Source organism: Pleurodeles waltl, chromosome 2_1, assembly GCF_031143425.1.
Source record: "Pleurodeles waltl isolate 20211129_DDA chromosome 2_1, aPleWal1.hap1.20221129, whole genome shotgun sequence".
Taxonomy (NCBI): Eukaryota; Metazoa; Chordata; class Amphibia; order Caudata; family Salamandridae; genus Pleurodeles; species Pleurodeles waltl.
In genome coordinates this window covers 281,899,092-281,920,365 of record NC_090438.1, presented here as the reverse complement: position 1 = coordinate 281,920,365, position 21,274 = coordinate 281,899,092, and the positions used below count along the sequence as shown (strand labels likewise).

Genomic DNA, 21,274 nt, shown 5'->3' with positions numbered 1-21,274 from the left:
CACTTCTGTGATCCAGTCTGTAGCATTTCAAAGACCTTTCAAATCGGTGAAACATTGAGGTGGACCTCTCTATTTTTACTTTAAAGGAATAACCATGAATCCTGCATTGCTGCAAAGATCTTCTCCATTGTAACCAGTGAGTTGTTCTCTCGCATGTCCAGGTGCCCAGATTGTGTCATCATATCTGTTTGCATGGGCTTTTTATATTTTTCAAACTTGTTTTACTGGGCACAGGCATAACTTTTGTTTCTTATCGTTGCTTATCAAAGAGCAACACTACTGTGTCCCACAGGTAACAGAATCTGCAACTGCCATCACTACACCAGGTTATGTGTCTCAGTGTGTCATCCAAGGGACTGCTTAAGCTGGGCCCTGTTGAAGTGATCACTGTGAATTATCCAAGCAGCGGCAAGTGTCAAAGTCTGATCTCCTATCAGTAGCGGAGAAACTGAAATATATAAATCCCGCCACACATAGCCCTAAGAAACTAGAAAAGACCTGGGGATCACAAAAGCTAGGCTCAAGCAATGCAGTGAGGTGTGCAATATACCTAAGCTAAAAACACCCTCCACAAAGTCCCTTTTTTAGAAGTTGGCTGTTAGAGTACTACTGACCTTGCTCTGCTTTGTGCAGTGTCTTTCTTATTGTCTCTTCAAGGGCCGTAAGGCACAGTCTCCTGCAGGGTAGCCCCCCAGCCTCACAGGTCACCCCACTATCAAACTCCTTCTGCAGCACTATCAACAGCTATAGGCTCATTGGGTCAGGTCCATCAGCATGTGCTGCACCAGCACAGGGACTGGGTGCATGGCAAGCATCAGGGCTACCTCCTTGGAGGTGGAGAGGAGGGCTTAGCAGTTCAGAATCCACACTTGGCTCATTGTTGTGGTCTACTATAAATACGTGTGGTCACCCTGGCCACAACCATAGAGACTTCAAATTTGCCCCAGGTACTATGCCACCAAATTGAGCCTCCTGACCTCCCTCCTTTGTAGTACTTTCTATGTCTGTGGGTGTCGGCTCAGTGCATCTTCTTTCTCTTACAGCCTGGGCACCCACCCTGGTGCAGTCTATGACCAGGCCATAGGTACACTGAAGGGGAAGAAAGGGAGTGCAGCAACAGCGACTTCTGTCAGCTATCCAAGGGCACCAAGCCACTCACAGTGCCACCTACTCAACACTGCAACTGTCCATTCATGGGTTTCCCTCCACATGGAGGTTGGAGATCAGTAGCACTAGATGACAGTGTTCACCTCAGCAGTTGCATTCTGCTCACACCACACCACTCTTGGCTCTGCTGCACTCCCAGGCCTCCATTAGTCTGTTGGGTCTGCTGTACCCTGGAAACTTCTTCAACAAGGCATATCGGCCACCCCCACCGATTAGATAAGTGCATGCTTGTTTTGTAGGTCATATCATGGTGCTACCATTAGGATTGTGCCAATTTTAGCGGTGCTGGTATGGCAGTTCAGCAGAGCATCTTGGTCTGTCAGCCACACTCCACTGACGCCTGCATGTTAAAGCACTCTACACACAAAAAATCTTTGGAAGGGGGGGTGTATGAGGTTAAGGCTTTAACAACATACACCAATTTCAAAGAATTTTTAGGTATGTGCGACACGTATAATCTTGCAAGCCTCTGAGCATTTGACAGGTCATTTACAATGTGTAATCTGTACTCAAATCCTCCTTACCCCCTTAGGTGTCCTGGGTTATGTCATGGGACCATAGCTAATAAGACCATACACAAATGCAATAGCCTCAACAGCAAGACTTACAACACAGCACCCTGGGGGCACCTGGCATCAGATAGCAGTGTTTTGACAGGCACACTTTCAAATATCAATGCCTAAACCTGATGGGAGTTTGACTCCTTTACCTCTGCCAAGTTTGCCTGTGTGCATGACTGTTGTGTACATTACAAAACGTAGCTATGTGAGGTGAAATGTCCCTAGAGGAATATCTCAATAGCAATATGCAGCCACACGAGATGATACCAACACATGTTATGTTCCCTACAAAGATTCACCGGAAGGGTGGGTGTGGAGATAGGCAATTGTACAGAACTTCTTTACTTGTAAGTTCCACAAACAAAACACATTATGAACATTTGTCACTGAGAACATGCTTATAGTGTGTTGCCACACATGAACATTTACAGAGATATAACGACGTAAATATACCTATTTATAAAGCACATGAACAGATAAGTTAAATACTCTTGTGTGTGCAAGTCTCTATTAAAATGCCGTGGTATTAGGAAATAATTACACATAACATTACTAAAAATATCCATGACAGTACAGAAGAATGAAATGATGTGCTGTGTGGAATGTCTGAACGACATGTAAAAGTCACTGGTCAGCATTTGACCAAACACTATGGCATGGAGCTTGTGTTTCTGCTGCTTGGATGGTATTGAAGCAAACCCAGAGTGACATCTTTCTCCTGGCCGGAGACTCAGTTGGATGTGCAACTTCAAGTGTATAAGTGAAACTCTGAAGGGAATTATCTGTTTCCTTGAAATTTTCAAATATATTGTCCTTGTCGGGCTGCTTGTCTTAAACGCCAAAGCCCCTAGAGACCCTTTCATCCCATTGGAGAGTTCACCTTTGCATTGCTCACACTATGACTGCCCACGTAATACATTTGCCCAGAGTTTTTTTTTTAATGGCATTTAGTCATGGGTGGTCCATCTTGGCTTCCTAAAGTTGATCAATGTGTTATTAGTTCCCATGATGAAGCTGTTGATTTGTTTTGAATACTAGGTAATGGCACTCAATAGCTCCAAGTGGTTTTGGATTGCCTCTAGAGCAGCATGGACGTCTGGCAGGCCGTTTTCAATAATAGCAGCAGTGCGTATCTGACACTGTATGATCTTGTTGTTGAATTCTTCAGTATCAGTGACCTTTCTGGCATCCTTTACTTTTTGTGCCACATCTTTCCAATCATAGCATGCATGTTCAGCCTGCTGTGGGTCCAGGTGCCATGCTGGTAGAATTGAGCTTATGGGGTGTATTGGTGACGCAACAAAATCTCAGTCTAATAATTGCTACATGTTATGTGAGGCATTAGTGTGACAGCAACCTGTTCAGGGGTTTGTGTAGCAGTGTCCAGCATTGCAGTTCTACCTAGACAGAATGGGAGCATTAGAAGATGTGAAGTACCGCTACAGCATGAATATCATGATATTGGAACAACACTTGTAGAGTTCTATATGAAGTATATCTTTGTTTTGTATTGTCTTGTATTTACATGGTTACCCTTTAAATGATAAATGGCCGTTCAACATTGTACTGTGTTACTAATTACATTACAAGACATGGTTTATATAGGGCATACTGCTGGGCTAATACTAGTTAATTTTGCTGTACAAGGGAGTTTCACACAACCCATGCATTGGCATTGTGTATGTCAGGGTGGCATTGTCAGTGATGCCAATGTTTAAGAGGACTCTTCATGCTCAAACACATTATGCTACCATGTACTATATCATGGACAGCCACATCACTTCCATATTTGTTATGGTGATTTTCACAATCATTGCAAATTACTGCCCTAGTATCAGACAGTCCATAATGGAAGTATGTGTCGCTATAGACAATACGTGACTGGCACATGTTCCATCTCTCTTCTCTTTGGTATCTGTGTTCATTTCATGAGTGGCACAGTACATTTGGAGGGATTGGGTTCTACATGAGGGAGGATCTGGAAAGGGACCCAGAGTGCAGATTGGACATATGCATTTTATCATGATGGCTGTTAGTAACACATGTATGTGAACTTAACTTACCTGATTACATTCATCATTCATGTCAGAAGTGTTAGCACCGTCAAGACTGATGACCAGTTTCAGCACAATTGGAACTGTTGCCTGTTCCTCGCTTGCAGTGAGGTCTTCATGGCTGTCTGGTGCCCCACTGTTGCCTGTGCTGCCTTCTTGATCTGTGCCAGCTTTGGCTTTGTGCAGCACATCAATGTATGCCGCCTGGAGGCATATGTGGTTGTGGCTCCACATTCCTTTCTAGATTCATTCCTCCAGCTAGACCCAGTGTAACTGTAAGCATCCATGGTTGTTTACATAAACCTTTACACGTCCCACCATGTAGTTCCTCTGGGCATGGACATGATGACTTGTGTCACCAATTCTGAATAACTGACTCCTGTTCAGGTGCATACTTGAGTTACTCAAATTTGTATTTAGCTACTGGCTATCAATTTCACAACTTGCACAACTTTCCATAACCTTTCTCTGTCCTTGCAACCTTTTGGGCCCTTCTACATTATCCATATCCAGTCCCATTGAATGTCTCAATTATATAGTCCTGTGTATCCTCTCATTTTGTGCTTTTTACCCCTTGAGTAATTGGTTTGTCAAAACATTATTGACTTACATGACAATTGAACTAGAAATAATACGTCTAGATTAGACACCTGGAAAGCCATTGATTGAATCACTCCAATTGCTCATGTGCCCTTAGTCTAACACCTTTATCACTTTATGTATGTACACACTTTTTTCAATGGCACCCATGTCACAGTGTGACCGCTCTAAGGGCCTAATTTATGTCTTCGCGGGTTAACTCCGTCATGGCAATGGAGTAACTTACTCTGTTGCCCTGCTGGTGTCCCTGCCACCAAATTAAGGAATGGCCGCCAAGCTGGATGTAACTTCTAAAGCAGTGGAAGTAACTGCCATCACAGCAGTTCACGTCAGTGTTTTTTAAGTCTGACTCATGGCTGCGTCAACATGATGGAGCTGTGCATCAAACTTATTATTTATTTGTTTTTTTTAAAGGAAAATCTCAAAGCCTGATTAAAAAAAAAAAAAATGCCCCTTTCGCCATGGGAGTCATCTCCAATGCTGGAGGGAGGGCATTTTTATGTTGGTACTGCCCCTTACTGCCACCATGTTTCTGGCAGTGTTAGGCAGTAAAAAATGACAATTTGCCCATATAAATTGAACAGACTGACTTATAGCCAACTCTCAGACAACCCTTACTCCGTCTGGCCATCAGAAAAGTCTGGCCACGGCGGAGACAGAGAAGTCTCCACCACTACCAAACTATGGTCTTCCTGCTTTTAAACAAACTCCCAATTTGGGAGGTTGTTATTGACCAGCAATAAACCTAATGGCCTCACACTTAGAGAGTTTTTCTCTATATGGAGGAGTCAATATTTATCTTTTTCTGTCCTTCACCCCTAGGTCGGTGACTGAAAGAATAAGAGGATATCAGAACATCCACATAAATATGACAGGCAGTGTAATGCCCTTCCTCTGACTGAAAGCCCTAAATCTGTCAGAAGAAGTTTTCTGCAGACAGAGCCAACTGAGGTTCTGTTGATGGAAAAATGGTGGTCCTCGTGATCCCAAATAAGGTGGGAAGACTATCAGTTTGGGAGACAGGGTAACCAGGTGGGCAGGATAGTTGGTCACAAACACAACAAACTCGAAATCATCCCTTAATCAAACACAATGAATAGAGTATTCTAGACATTAACACACCACACTGCACTGCATCATCTGTGCACCATCTGAAAAAAACTACACTACATCCTGGGACCAGTAGTCAATCCTAGGGGCACTCTTCTACTACACCACACTACAGCTAGAGGCATTGCAGCCTAAGGAAACTAATGGACAACACTACATACTAAGGGCACAACTTCTGGGATGTCATCTAATAAATTGGCTTAATGATTATAGTGAGCTCTTTTTCATTGGAACAGGTGCTTATCAAAGGACTAACTCAACAAAAATATAACCAGCCAACAAAGAACTACAGTAAAGACAGCTATTTCTACAGTACATTAGAAGACAAAATTACTTAGGGAATACATTAAGGCAATTTAGCAATGACAAATGCATGAAAATAAATCTTCATAAAATATGCTACCAATTTTACGTCATTTTATCATTTTTGTGCCCAAGTTCAGAATGTGCTTATGTTTGTAATGTAAAATGTACAACCAAAATACTCCCACACATTCACATGTTGCAATTACCTGCTTTGCCTGTTGGGACTGTGAATTATTATTTAATACTTTTATAAGAAGTATTACGGAAAAGCACTTTTTTGATGAATGGGATAATTTACACAAAATATTGTTGCCTTCCCCAGACGTCCTCATAATTTACGAAAATTAAATTTTACATAATATGGTTGATGAATGAGCTTGCTAATTTGGATTGAAACTATCTCCCTTCTTTGCAGATAAAACTGGTGGATGGAGCACAGAGGGATGTCACTTAATGTTTACAAATGAAAATTATACAAAATGCAACTGTACCCACCTCACTCACTTTGGAGTTCTAATGGTAAGTATTTGGTTGATGTAAACTCATTTTGGAGTAACTCACAGATATAATCACTAGCATTAAAGTGCTTACCAAGACCAGTATCCAGTACTGGAAGCGTAGTGCACTATCACACTTTGGCTCATATTTAAGGAAATTTAGCGTTGGCTTAGCGTCATTCAGTTTGAATTTATTAATAGATCAAGGCATGAAAAAGGCACCCCTGTCCTTGTCAGGGTTTGCAGTGGAATGTTATTGACCAGGCATCCGTAGTGTGGTTCCCCCCTGACATTTTGCCTTCTGACCTCCTGTTTTGTTCACTTCGTTTTTGCTGGCTGTAGAATTCTGGGCATTTCACCACTGCTAGCCAGTGCTAATGTGCATGCGCTCTTTTCCTAAAGCCAAATACAATTTACTTATCCTGGCATACTTAATTTACTTATAAGTCCCCAGTTAAGTGCCCTACATGTGCCCAGGGCCTGTAAATTAAAAGCTACTAGTGGACCTGCAGCACTGATTGTGCCACCCACTTCAGTAGCCCTTTAAACATGACCCAGGCCTGCCACTGCAAGCCTGTGTGTGCAGTTTTAAACTGCCATGTTGACTTAGCAAGTTAACCCACTTGCCAGGCCCAAACCTTCCTTCTTAATACATTTACGCCATTCCTAAGTTAGGCCCTGGACAGCTCCAAGGGCAGGGTCTAGTGTAGTTAAAAGGTTGTACATATATTTTTAAGTTTTGCATGTCCAGGTAGTGAAAAACTCTTAAATTTGTTTTCGCTACTGCAAGGCCTATCTCTCCCATAGGCTAACACTGGGATTGCCTTATTACATTTTATGAGTGTAATTTCCAATTGGGACCAGGTAGATATTTCGAGTTTGGTGTCTCTGGACTCACAATTCAAAGTCAGAACTTATGGTAAAGTTGGATTTTAAGTTGCAAGTCTGGAAATGCCACTTTTTGAAAGTTGGCATGTTCATTCTGTGCCTTTGTCTGTCTCTGAAAACATGTCTGGGTGCGAGACAACTGGACTCTTCTACATTCCCTCCAGACAGCCTCACACAAAGAGAGCTTAAGTGTGACTGGGTGACCATCTGCATGTTGATAGCCCATCTTGGGCAAGATGGGAGTGAGGAGCTTACGCACCTGAATAGACTGGGTTCTGAACCCTCACAAAGGGCTGGATGACCCCTTTTAGTGTTCCTGGAGCCAGGGTAGGAAGGGCAGGGACTTTGTGCACTATAAAGGTCCCTCTTTGAAGTCTCCCCCACTTCAAAGGCACAACTGGGTATAAGTACTGGACCTCAGACACCACCAAACCAGTACACTTCTGGACCAGAGGACATTCTGCCAGAGAGAAGGACTGCTATGCCAAAGGGACTGCCATTCTGCTGCTGGAACTCTGCTGAACTTTTCTGGACTCCTTCTTGTTGTGCCTGCCCTGCTGCCTGCTGTCCAACTCATTTGGGAGTGAGAAGGACTGGACCTGTATCTCTACATCCCAAGAACCAAAGTGACTCCAAGAGCCTGCTGGCTTGCTTCCTGTTCTGAAGTCTCAGGGACATCAAAGAATTTGCTCCACTTTGCTACAGCTTCTGGACTTTGCCAACGGTGAATCAAACCCTGCCAAGTGGCACCAATCCAGTCCTAGGGACTTGGAAGTGGGTTCTGCAGGTTTTTTCTACAGAAATCCACGCGTTGTCATCACCATGAAAATCAAAATGACTGTAGGGGTCATTACTAGGCGCCACAATACCGCCAGTGCTGGCGGTATGCATGGCGCCCTATTATGACTTTTCTGTTGGGCCAGCGGACGGAAACAGCGTTCCTGCCTAATGGTCCAGCGGAAACGTCACATCAACATTGAAGCCAGCTTGTAATAGAGCCAGTGGTAATGTTGATGTGCAGCGGGTGCAGCAGCACCCATCGTGCATTTCACTGCCCGTAATTTGGGCAGTGAAATGTGCGATGGGGCTGTGCCTGGGGGCCCCTGCACTGCCCATGCCAGGTGCATGGGCAGTGCAGGGGCCCTCGGGGACACACCGAGTCCCCCTTACTGCCAGCCTGTCATGGCGGTGTTTACCGCCATGGGCAGACTGTCGGATGGGGACTCATAATCCCCAGTGCACCCCTGCTTGCAGCGATGCCATGGCGGATTACGACCGCCTGGTGGCTGCCTTGCAGTAGACCATAATATGCATGGTGGTCACAGCCAGCCTGTTGACAGTACTACCGCCACCGCAAGCGGGGCGGGCTGGGACCGCCGGGGTAGTAATGACCCCCTGTATCTTTCCTCAATTTCGATGCATCATCGCTGCCACTGAGGACAAACACATCGCAGCAGCAACTGTGCGGCTTTGAACCGGTACATCTCCCTCAGTCCTGATGCACCACTTTCTCATTGCCACTGCACAGCTCGACAATGACGCATCACCTTCTTCACAAAGGGTTTGATGCCAACGACTGCGCAGTTCGACGACGTTGCATCTCCAACTGCGCAGATCGAGAACCATTGAATCACATTCCCATTGTCCCCTCTACTTCTTGCTTTGCATCCTCAACGTCAACACAACCCTCCACACAAAGAATTGTTTCAGTGGGACAAGGTTTGTCTCTGTAGCCGGCTCGTGCTCCATCGCGGTCGGCCTGAACTTTGTATTTAATCAGGTCTAGCACATCCAGATAGCCTTGGTTGGCGCTTTAAGCTTTTAAGCACTACATTTGCAGATATTCTTTAAAACATAATATCTTAAGTTCTACTTATTGGATGTTTGTCATTTTGGTCTTGTTGTGTTCATTAAAATAAGATCTAGTGTTCTAACTTGCTGTGGATTATTTTTGCGTGGTGGCTTCACTTGTTTTCACTGTTTTACTGTTTTAAGGGTTGCACAAATGCTTTACACATTGCCTCCTAACTTAAACCTGCCTCTCTGTGCCAAACTACCAGAAGGAGAGCACAGGTTAATTTATGGTGTGAACCTGACTTACCCTGACCAGAATTGTGGTCCCTACTTGACTGGGTTCATAACTCTGCCAGCTAGAGACCCAATTTCTAGAGAAGCTATCAATGGTTTGTCATCTCGTAGTTGATTCATAAAGTGGAAGCTGAACCTGTGGTACAGATTTACGTTTCAGAATCATGTTTGTGGCTTTTGGGGAGCAGGCAATGGTCATCTAAGCTGGAAATATTTAGCTTCTGGCACCACTGAAACCTTTTTCATCATATTAAAAGTTCTGAGTCAGCCAAAACTTGAATCCTTGCCTGCTGAAGTTGAATCTTTTTCGTATAGCCTCAGTACATTGTACTAATTCTCTCAAGGTCACATTTTCATGAAGTTCAAACTCTTGGAGTGCTAAATTTCGTATTCAAAATCACATTAAAGATTTTTGTATTCTACAGGGTCTTTTATGTACAGGGGCACATTCAGCAGGCTCAACTGCTAAATCCAGCACAAACCAATTACAAATGTTGAATTGGTGCCCTTCTCTGCCTTTTTTGTACAGCCAGCATCTGATGGGCTCTGATAGGAAGTCAGTCACATAATACATACTACTTAATGATGGATGGTAGGTGGCAAATTCAGGCTCAACCCCCAAGTAATTTCCAAATATTCAGCGTGCCCACATTTAGCAGGTATTGTTTTTGAGTTCTCTCAAGCTATCCAAGATTACCCTGTTCTGGAGATCTTCCGGGAGGACAGGATCTTGTGTCCCAGGGTCCAGAGCTGTGAAAAAAAGCATTAAAAGGAGGAATCGACCCTGACAAACCGTCACATATTGGTTCTGGAAATAGGTCTCCCAAAACTTTGATCAGAAAGAGACGGCTGCAAAAGATTCCTACTGATGAACAGGAATCTTCCTCACACAAGGCCTTGTTTACAAACATGTCAAAAAGACCGCCTCCACCCCATTCTTTGCCATGGCTTCTATTTTGCTATCGACTCCCCTCTGCCTCATTCCAAGATGATTGGCTAGCAATTACTCCTCCCAGTCTTCCAGCCAGGAAAGCAAGACCAAATGTCTCTATGCAAGAGATTTGTCACACCTCATCAAAAGGCTAATTACTGCAAGAAGAGGCCAGCCAGAATGATTTCCTTACTGTCATGCAATGGCTTGCAGGCAGCATGAAACAGAATTATAAAATCTCCTTTACCATATATTTATTAAAAATTTGCCTTGACCACTAAACTATATTTTTGATGACTATCAAAGTCCTTGGATGACATCTGCAGCATTTTAGCTAACCAAACAGATCGAAAAAAGGAAAGGAACGACATGCTACACAGTGAAATAACATATGAAGCAGTTACTGTAAGAGCAGTGGCGGCCGGCAGCTTTAGGAGGGAGGGGGGCGGACGGGGCACACACGCACACACACACACACACCCATTCTTTCACACACAGACACGCACACACGCACATCCATTAACAACACTCATCCCATTCAAACACGCACACACGCACCAAACATTCATTTTTAAACATCACACACACTCATTCTTTCACACACGCACGCATGCACATCCATTAACAACACTCATACCATTCAAACATGCAGGCACGCACCAAACATTAATTTTAAAACATCACACACACTCATTCTTTCACACACGCACGCATGCAGGCACATCCATTAACAACATTCATATCATTCAGACATGCACGCACGCACCAAACATTCAATTTGAAACATCACACACATACACACACACACACACACACTTACCTTCGGCCTCCAGGTCCCAGGGGGGTTGGGACTGCTGCCTTCCCTCATTGGCTGACCTTCGGTCAGCCAATGAGGGAAGGCAGCAGTCCCAGCCTCGTCACAGAGTGGGATGGGGTCACCCCACTCTGTGACCAAGTGTCACTGATTAACACTCGCCCTGGGCACTTCAGGGCTTAAACTGAAGCGCCCAGGGAGAGTGTCAATTGGTGACGCTTTCCTCGTCACCCATGGGAGGGCCTCGAGGCACCTTTGCTGGGCTGAGGAGGTCACGCCCATAGGAGCTGTGACATCCTCAGCCCAGCAAAGTTCAGCTCAGGCAGCCAGGAGTCTGCGCAAATTGCACATGTCTGCTCCTGGCTGCCTGACCTGAACATGAAGAGTGTCTGTCAGGCTGACCTTTGTTCAGCCTGACTGACACTCTTCATGGGGGCAAAAGGTGGGGGGGCGTGGCCCCTCCGCCCTAAAGGACGGGCCGCCACTGTGTAAGAGCATACTATTCTTAACATTCAGGATACCACACTTTTATACATTAAACTGCCACCCTTGTGGGCTACAAAAAACACAAATGGGCGCCTGATCTAATGCTATAAATAGGTTTTTCCTTCATGTCAAAAAACAGTTTACTTTTAACACACAATGCTGCAGTGTTTTAGGCTGCACCAGCAAAGCAAGAATAGTAGACCAGAAGACACAGTCTTAATATCAGTGGGCGTCACTGCACATTGCTGCCTACATGTGGCATTTAACTTTTATGCTACTGGTGTGTTTCCTACACCATGTTACTATGGCCTTACTTAATGACTAAGGGCCACATGTACAAAAATCTGGTTTTGCGACTTGCAAACTGCGAGTCGCAAAACCTGATGTACAACATTGTCAATGACACTGTTTGCGATTCACAATGGGGTCGCAAATGACCTACCTTACGAATATTCAGTGGGTAGGTCTCAATTTGCGACCCCATTGGGAATGACCGCCCTCACAGGGATGGTGGCCTGCTGGAGACAACAGACCACTATGTCTGTGACTGCTTTTAAATAAAGCAGTTTTTTTTTTTTAAAGGCAGCCCGTTTTCCTTAAAGGAAAACAAGATGCATTTCAAAATCAAATATAAATATAAAAAGTTTTCTTTTCATTTTTTCAGAAAATTTATTTTCGCTACCATTCACAAAGGGGAAGGGGTCCTATGGGGACCCCTTCCTGTTTGCAAATGGGTTAGCACCAGTTTGAAACTGGTGCTTACTGAGATTGTTTTGCGACTGCATTCGCGGTCACAAAACAATCATACATACCATCTGGATTCGATATTAGGAAGGGACGCCCTTGTCACACCCCTTCCTAATACCGAATCGCAAAACCCAAACTGCTATTCGGTAACAAGTTACCGAATGGCAGTTTGGGCTTTGTACATCCCAAATAGCATTTTTCAAGTCGCAAACGGGCCGATTAGCCGTTTGCGACTTGAAAACTGCTTCGTACATCGGGCCCTAAATAAGCTAAGTATACCTAAACTTGACCTTGCTTTATTAGGCGGAGCACACGCAGTGGGAAGCTGAATGGCAGTGCCTCCGTGCCAGAGTGAAGACTGCCAGCAAAACGTATTTTAAAAACATTGGCTCAGCATCGTATACAGGCACTGGATTGTATACATGCAATGATGCCATGCTGTGTTGTTTTGGTGCCGCTAGGAAAAAAAACATTGGTGTGTTATTCAAGAAATTGACTACTCTGCAGGAAGTTGCTGGTGGGTCCATCACCGGCCTCCATACTTTAGCAATTTTGTGCATGATTGCAAAGCACCCATCACTGCAACATTATTGCATTGATTTTTGTTATTCAAATTATGCTTCTCCATGTTCGAATGGAATCTCTCCAAGCACAGACCATATGTGCAGTTTGGAGTTTCTATGAGCAAAAGTGATACTTGGAGCAACATAGTCAGTGAACAAATGAATGAAGGTTGATCCCACTTAGTACCCTCCTTCTGAAGTTATCACCTTGCTCATCCTTCCTTCTGTCTTGTTGTTGATAGTGTAACACTATTGTCCTGGAAGTAACCATGTGCATTCCAGCTTACAAGATATTTGGCTTTTTGGTTAAATGTTTATAAATGAATATTTAGGTTTTAAGTTATTAGGTCATGTGGAGCAGTACTTATGATGAGAGGGATGCATCAAATCTCTTGAGATCATTATGGGCACTGTTGACAGTCTGGGACATTTTTGTGGTAGTCTGAAGCATTCTATGTGTGTAAACTTATTTTTCTCTCTTTGAACTAATTAGACTAACACACTTGGAATCAATGAGTTATAGGTTAAATGTTCAGGAGTGGAGGAAGTGTCCCTTGTGACCTGGATTGATGTGGTCAACCTATTCTCAACTGCTTAAGGACAACATATTATTTACCATAATTGCTGTTTACTTTTGATACTCCCTTGACTAATTTGTGCTCCACAATGCCCTCAGTGCACTTCTGGTGGCTCTGTAAGCCGCAGCTGCAACTTTAGGTGCATGCACAATTGTTGATATGCTTTGCCTCTCTTCCTCTCCCAATGAATGTGTAATGTTGCCCCTCCATTAGTCTTGAAGGTGTCACTTCTCAGCTGCCCAGACCTATTCAACTTCTTAACTGCTAATCCTACTCTTAGAAATGGGGTCTTTGGTTGGCAGTCAGGTTACCCCCTGTCCAAGCAAGGACCCTCACTCTAGTCAGGGTAAGTCACACACAATCCAAATTATCCTGTGCCCACCCTCTGGTAGCTTGGCACTGAGCAGTCAGGCTTAACTTAGAAGGCAATGTGTAAAGTATCTGTGCAATGAATCATACAATAACACCATATAGTACTACCAGAAACACACCACACAGTGTTTGTAAAAATATAGAATCTTTATCTGAATAATTGTAGGTCAAAAACAATTAGAATGAAATACGTATACGTTGAAATATTACATGAAAAGTAATATAAAATGTCTTTAGAATTCTAACTTTACTGCAAAAGCAATATAAAGGCCCTCATTCTGACCCTGGCGGTCTTTGACCGCCAGGGCGGAGGACCGCGGGAGCACCGCCGACAAGCCGGCGGTGCTCCAATGGGGATTCCGACCGCGGCGGTAAAGCCGCGGTCGGACCGGCACCACTGGCGGGGTCCCGCCAGTGTACCGCGGCCCCATTGAATCCTCCGCGGCGGCGCAGCTTGCTGCACCGCCGCGGGGATTCCGACCCCCCCTACCGCCATCCAGATCCCGGCGGTCGGACCGCCGAGATCCGGATGGCGGTAGGGGGGGTCGCGGGGCCCCTGGGGGCCCCTGCAGTGCCCATGCCACTGGCATGGGCATTGCAGGGGCCCCCGTAAGAGGGCCCCTACATGTATTTCACTGTCTGCTGCGCAGACAGTGAAATACGCGACGGGTGCAACTGCACCCGTCGCACAGCTTCCACTCCGCCGGCTCGATTCCGAGCCGGCTTCATCGTGGAAGCCTCTTTCCCGCTGGGCTGGCTGACGGTCTGAAGGAGACCGCCCGCCAGCCCAGCGGGAAAGTCAGAATTACCGCTGCGGTCTTTCGACCGCGGAACGGTAACCTGACGGCGGGACTTTGGCGGGCGGCCTCCGCCGCCCGCCAAGGTCAGAATGAGGGCCAAAGTGTCTTAGGGCCTGATTACAACTTTGGAGGAAGGTGTTAATCCGTCCCAAAAGTGACGGATATACCACCAGCCGTATTACGAGTCCATTATATCCTATGGAACTCGTAATACGGCTGGTGGTATATCCGTCACATTTGGGACGGATTAACACCTCCTCCAAAGTTGTAATCAGGCCCTTAAAGTCTTCTAGAAACAACAAGTGTCTCTTGCAGGGCAAGGTACCTGGTTTGCATTGAAAAATCCTCGCAAGGGGCCGCAGAGGAGGAGATGCGTGGAAAACAGGTAGGTGTGCGTTGGTTTCGCCCCTTCGCACACGGACTTGTGTCGATATTTTCCATGTGGGAAAGCCGTGTGTCGATTTTAGGCGTGCGGACTCTGATCCTCTTCGGGTTGTGGGATTTTCGGACACCCTGGGGTCGATGCTGGGAAAATCCTGGGCTTGCGTGAAGTCACAACCGCTGCGTCGATTCCAGTGGGCGATGTGTGGAAATTTGTCCCGCACGGCAGATGCGGCGGCGATTCCTCTCTGGGAGTCGGGCTGCGTTGTTCCGGGTCGGCTGTGCGTTGATCCAGTGGGCCGTGCGTCAAAGTTCCGGTCGCGTTGCAGGCGCTGCGTCGATCTTCCTGTTGCAGAGTCGGGCAGAGTCATTCCGGATTCGGTGTGCAGTGATTTTTCACCACGTGCAGGCTGTGCGTCGTTTTTCGCAGGCTGTGCGTTGTTTTTCAGCGCACAAGTACTTTCTTGCAGAGATGAAGTCTTTTCTGATCCTGAGACTTCAGGGAACAGGAGGCAAGCTCAATCCAAGCCCTTGGAGAGCACTTCTGCAGCACAGCAAGAGAGAAGCAAGAGAGCAGGACAACAGCAAGGCAGCAGTCCTTAACAGAAAGCAGTCAGGTGAGTCCTTTGGGCAGCCAGGCAGTTCTTGGCAGGATGCGGGTTCTGGTTCAGGTTTCTTCTCCAGGGAGTGTCTGAGTTGGAAGGGGCAGAGGCCCTGTTTATATACCCAAATGTACCTTTGAAGTGGGGGAGACTTCAAAGAGTGGCTTAGAAGTGCACCAGGTCCCCTTTCAGTTCAATCCTGCCTGCCAGGGTCCCAGAAGGGGGTGTGGCAGTCCTTTGTGTGAGAGCAGGCCCTCCACCCTCCCAGCCCAGGAAGACCCATTTGAAATGCAGATGTATGCAAGTGAGGCTGAGTATCCTGTGTTTGGGGTGTGTCTGAGTGAATGCACAAGGAGATGTCAACTAAACCCAGCCAGACGTGGATTGTAAGGCACAGAAAGTTTTAAGTGCAGAGAAATGCTCACTTTCTAAAAGTGATATTTGTAAAATAGTAATATTAAATCCAACTTCACTAGTCAGCAGGATTTTATATCACCATTCTGGCCATACTAAATATGACCTTCCTACTCCTTTCAGATCAGCAGCTACCACTCAAACAATATATGAGGACAGCCCCAATGTTAGCCTATGAAGGGAGCAGGCCTCACAGCCGTGTAAAAACTAATTTGGGAGTTTTACACTACCAGGACATGTAAACTACATAGGTACATGTCCTGCCTTTTGCCTACACAGCACTCTGCCCTATGGGTTACCTAGGGCATACCTTAGGGGTGTTTTATATGTAGAAAAAGGGGAGTTTTTAGGCTTGGCAAGCACCTTTAAATGCCAAGTTGAATTGGCAGTGAAACTGCACACATAGGTCTTGAAATGGCAGGCCTGAGACAAGGTTAAGGGGCTACTTAAGTGGGTGGCACAACCAGTGCTGCAGGCCCACTAGTAGCATTTAATCTACAGGCCCTCGGCACATATATTGCACAGTACTAGGGACTTATAAGTAAATTAAATAATCCAATTGGGTATGATCCAATGTTACTATGTTTAAAGGGAGAGAGCATATGCACTTTAGCACTGGTTAGCAGTGGTAAAGTGCGCAGAGTCTAAAAACCAGCAAAAAAGTGGAGGGAGGCAGGCAAAAAGTTAGGGGTGACCACCCTAAGGCTGTCAGGTCTAACATCTACCCCAACCATTGTTCTTTGCCACCATACATGCCAGACTCCCAATCACCCCTATGATTTCCATCACAACCATGCTGCAGGTGTCCTGTATCTTCCCCTCTTTCCACTGTGCCACTTTGTATTCCCCATCTCCCCGGTCGCTTCCTTTGCCTTGCTCATCTCCCCCAGCAACCAGGGTAAGGTAGCTACCCACCCAGTTGTCCCATAGACTAACACAGAGAGTAGTGGTTGGAGTTTGTGGAATTCAGAACCCTTCCCAGCGGACTCCAAAGAAACCAGCAGGCAAGAGGATGGATGGAGAGTGCTCCCATACTAGAATGCCCAGAGGACAGGAGTACCTACACCAGGGTCCCGGATGCAGAGGGAAGAAGGAGCTCTCTCTGAAGACTGTGGATGCCTCGTATTGTCCAGTTGCTGTCACGACCTGTGGAACTCAGGGATGGATTCCAGACATGGAAGACCTGCAAAGGAAGGGGACAGAGTCCAGCATCCTTCGAGGTAGCCAGGCAGTGCAGGTGTCAATGCCCACTCTGCTGAAGATAAAATTCCTGCAAGTCGGTTGAGGAAGAAGTCCAGCTGCAGGGTCCAGGAGCTTAACAAGATCACAGGAGTCACCTAAGAGCTGTCCATCCATGGTCGCCAGATTGCAGGAGGGTCAGTGACCAGCCAGGTCACCAACAAGAACTGGCAAATGCAAACAGGAGCTGAAGAATAGTTTGCAAAGTTTTGAGGACCAGCAAAGTCCAGGAGACTCTACCCAGGACAGGTAGTCAGAGCTGGCCCTCAACACAGAGGAAGGCCAACAAAAGTTGATGGCACCCCCACGAGTGACCCACAGGTGCTGGACACAGGGAGTCACAAGGAGGCCTTACCAGCCCAGCAAAACAGAAGTCCTACATCCGAGGAGTTGCAGGACAGGAGCTGGGCTTCGGTTTGCAGAGTGCTGGAACCTGGGGTTTCTTGGAGTCTAAAGATCTCCCGGAGGAAGAGTCAACAAGCCTTGTCAAGTGCAACAGTTGCAGTGCACAGGGGTGCCAGTCCAGAGGCAGGGGCCCACACTCTCCCAGGTTGGAGAGAAGACAACCAGGATCGAGTCAATGTCAGACTCACCACCTGTGTGATCTTCAGATGTCCGCGAACAGCAGACCCCATAAGCTGGTCGACATTGTCTTGAGAGGCCTGCTGTTGCACGGGAGTGACTCCTTCACTCCAAAGGCAATTCCTTCATGTTTCCTGATGCATACAGAGCCCTTGTGACCTTGGAGGATGCACAGCATTTGATGTTTCAGAATTCTTGCAGGATCCGGAGAAATACTTTTACAATCGGAGCCTTTCCACCAGAAGCAGACTTGTTTGGTTCCAGCGAAGACCAGTAGCGGTTCCAGAAGGCAGGAGCAGATGTCTTGCAGAGAGTTCCTTGTAGAGTCTTGCTTGATGAATCTGATGACCCACCCATGAGGGAGCCCTTAAGTAACCCTAAAAGGGGGCTGGCAATTCTGTGCAGTGACCTACCTATCAAAGAGGGTCAGGGACGTCATCTAACTGGCCTTACCAGTCAGATGCTCTCAGGGGCCTCTGCACATCTTATTTCCAAGATGGCAGAACCAAGTGGCCACCCGGCAGAGCTCTATGCACCTCCCTATGGGAGGAGCTGGATGGGGGGGGTGGTCCCTCCCCTGTCCTTTCTGTAGTTTTGCACCAGAGTGGGAATCGGGGGTTCCTGAACTGGTGCAAACCGGATAATTCAAAGAGGGCACCAAATGTGCCCTTCAAAGCAGTCTGGTGACGCCAGAGGCCACCCCACCCCAGCCCTTACACACCTAATACACAGGGAGAGGTGGTCACACTTCTTCCCTGCAGGAAATCCTTTGTTCTGCTCCTCTGGCCTGAGCATGGCTCAGCAGCAGGAGGATAGAACAGTGTCTGGGGTTGGCAGCAGCGTGGTACCAAGCAACTAACACTGTAATCTGTGTAGTTGCAGGGTTCCAACATGTTTGATACCAAACATGCCTAGGTTCAGAGTAGCTATTATGTAGTTGGACCACTGATATTGACCAGTGTCCACTTCATTCCTTAAGGTGGCTTCCCCGAACGTACAAAAAAATTGGCCTAGGGTCTGTAAAGGTACCCTGCTCATGCATGGAAACCCTCTCACTTAGAGACATGTACCCTGCCCTTGGGTGGAAGGGCCTACCAGAGGGGTGACTTATAATGTTTAAGTGCAGTGGTCAAGATTGATAATGAAAGGGTGCATCCACCATTTCACGCAGGCTGCAATGGCAGGTCTGCGGTCACAGTTTGCATGGGCTCCCAGGGGTGCCACAATACATGCTGCAACCCATGGGGAACCCCTGGTGTACCAATATTCTGGGTACCTAGGTACCATATACTAGGGCTTACATGGAGGCACTAGTATGCCAATTGTGGGTGTAAAAAGTTACCAGCAAGTAAAGTTACCAGCAAGTTAATTTAGTGGAGAGAGGGCAGTCACTGGGGTCCTGGTTAGCAGGATCTCAGTAAACTACAGTCCAAACACACTGACATCAGGCAAAAAGTGGGGATACCTATACCAGAAAGATGGCACTTTCCTACGGTAACAACAATGGATGATGTTGTTCTTTTAAATGCAAGAAGCATAATCAAACCGTGATGGAGGAAACAAGAAGGGGTGGAGTTTGGCGGGGCGAAATAGGTGAGAGAAAGAAATGTTCATTGTTTTGGGGTTTTTTGTGGGTAAAATATCGATGAAAGCAGAAAGGGCGTAGAAGAGGGTGGAGGGGGCACAGAAAGTCTTCTGGGAGAGTGTCATAGTTTCAGAGCTGCTCTGAAAAACACCTGCGATGGAGCCACGTTGGAACCAGATTTCTGGGATTAGAGCAACAGGATGCTTCCGCTCCTAAGGTTTTCCTTTTCACCGTAGACTTTTCGTGTTAGTGAGGTTTGAGGGGCGCTGGTGGTGTAGCTTCCCGTGTGTGATGCAGAACCTTTTAAAACTAATGTGAGTTCCGATGGACGCCACTGAAGTTCTTTTACCACTGGAGTGAAGTGATCAAACGTTCTTGTTACTGTGAGTTATCTCAATGCAGGGTAAAACACAGCTGGGAAAGGCGTTAGTTGATGTTCTTTGGCAAACCAATTGGACACAATTCACCAAAGGTAATCGGTACATCATCACCAGAGATAGTAAGGCCGCAAAGATACTCTTAACTCACAAATCTTAATACAAATAGAGGGTCTGAGGGTGCATAGTAGGTCACACAGCTTAGTTACAGAAAGAGTGAGAGGTGCATGTGCACACGGTGTGGGAGACGTACTGAAAAGCACAAAAGGACTGAGAGAAATATCAGAGAGACTGACAGAAGAGTGGCAAAAACATACAGAGACCTGAACAGTAACAAAGAACCTGGTGGAGCCAGGATTTAAGAGACAGAATGAAAGATAAATGAGTAGTGACGGAAACAGTGAGAGACTGCGACAGGCATGAAGTGACAAGGCAAGGTGCAGCATGACAGGCGCACTCACATTCCCGCACAAATTTTGGCACGCATAAACAGGGAAGAGAGAGAGAGCACGCAGAAGTAAATCTAGTCAGAGGAAGAGGAAGCGAGAGAGACAAATACACTGGGGACAGTGAAAGCGGCAGAGACACACAGGCGATGGAGATTTATGTTATGATGTACACGAAGAGAGTGAAGGAAGAAGAGAGAAACAGACATACCTAGGGATATCGGGACATACTTCAGCGACACCAATCATTTAGTGTAAAAAGTTATTTATTTAGGACAGGATTGTAATAATAATACATGCTTTAACTTTCAACGTATAAACCCCAACTTTAACAGAGCCCACCCTTTAAGATTACCTCGCTCATCTTTTCACTTCAAAACCCGCATTTTTTGCTTTCATTCCTCTAGACACTCCCTTTTCCCTTTCATGCTCTACTTGCTTCATGCATCCCCCACACTCTGATCCTTCACCTGCTTGTTTTTTCCCCTGGAAGGGTGGCCAAGCCTCCATCTGACCCTCCACCGTCCCCCATCTACTGCCTCACTGTCTTCATTACAACCTGCCCTAATTGACACTCAGGAACTCCCCCAACTAGAACCACCCGTCTATCCCTGCATCGCTATTTCCTCACCTCTGCTTTTGCCTATTGCCTGGTGGGTGGGTGGCCAAATTCCACTCCGCTTGATGATCGGCGCGGAAAGAGGCCGATCCCTCCCCCAGCCCCTTTTATCTCCCCCCCCCCTTTGACCCAACCCCACCTACCTGCAACCTATCCTGTGCATCGGCATCTCCTTTCCTCTTCCTGAATGTGCCCGCTGAGAGACTAGAGCGAATCTCCCTCTCCGCAGGCCCCTCCAGTGTGGAAGATACCTCTGAAGTGGCATTGACAGGGGCATAGATAAGGCAGTTCAAGAGGGAAAGGATTGTAATCGCACGAAGACAATGAACGGAGAGACAAAGAGCACCCCAAAGGTGCTTAAGGACAGCGAAAGAGGAAGAAAGTCACAGACATGCGTAGGTGCGGTAAGAGAAGGGGATGCAGAGACCCCTATTGTGAAAGATGTGCATGAGTAAAGTGAATGGGTCA

The 21,274-nt window shown here is 46.4% G+C and overlaps 1 protein-coding gene across 2 annotated transcripts in view; it reads left to right on the top strand.

The window, feature by feature from the left end:
• Positions 1-21,274, top strand: part of ADGRG4 (adhesion G protein-coupled receptor G4) — a 1,350,632-nt gene that overhangs the window by 1,006,531 nt on the left and 322,827 nt on the right. For both annotated transcript variants that reach the window (XM_069212461.1, XM_069212460.1), the window contains exon 18: positions 6,213-6,316. In XM_069212461.1, the coding sequence (XP_069068562.1) occupies positions 6,213-6,316 (104 nt within the window). The remainder of the gene's footprint in view (positions 1-6,212; positions 6,317-21,274) is intronic.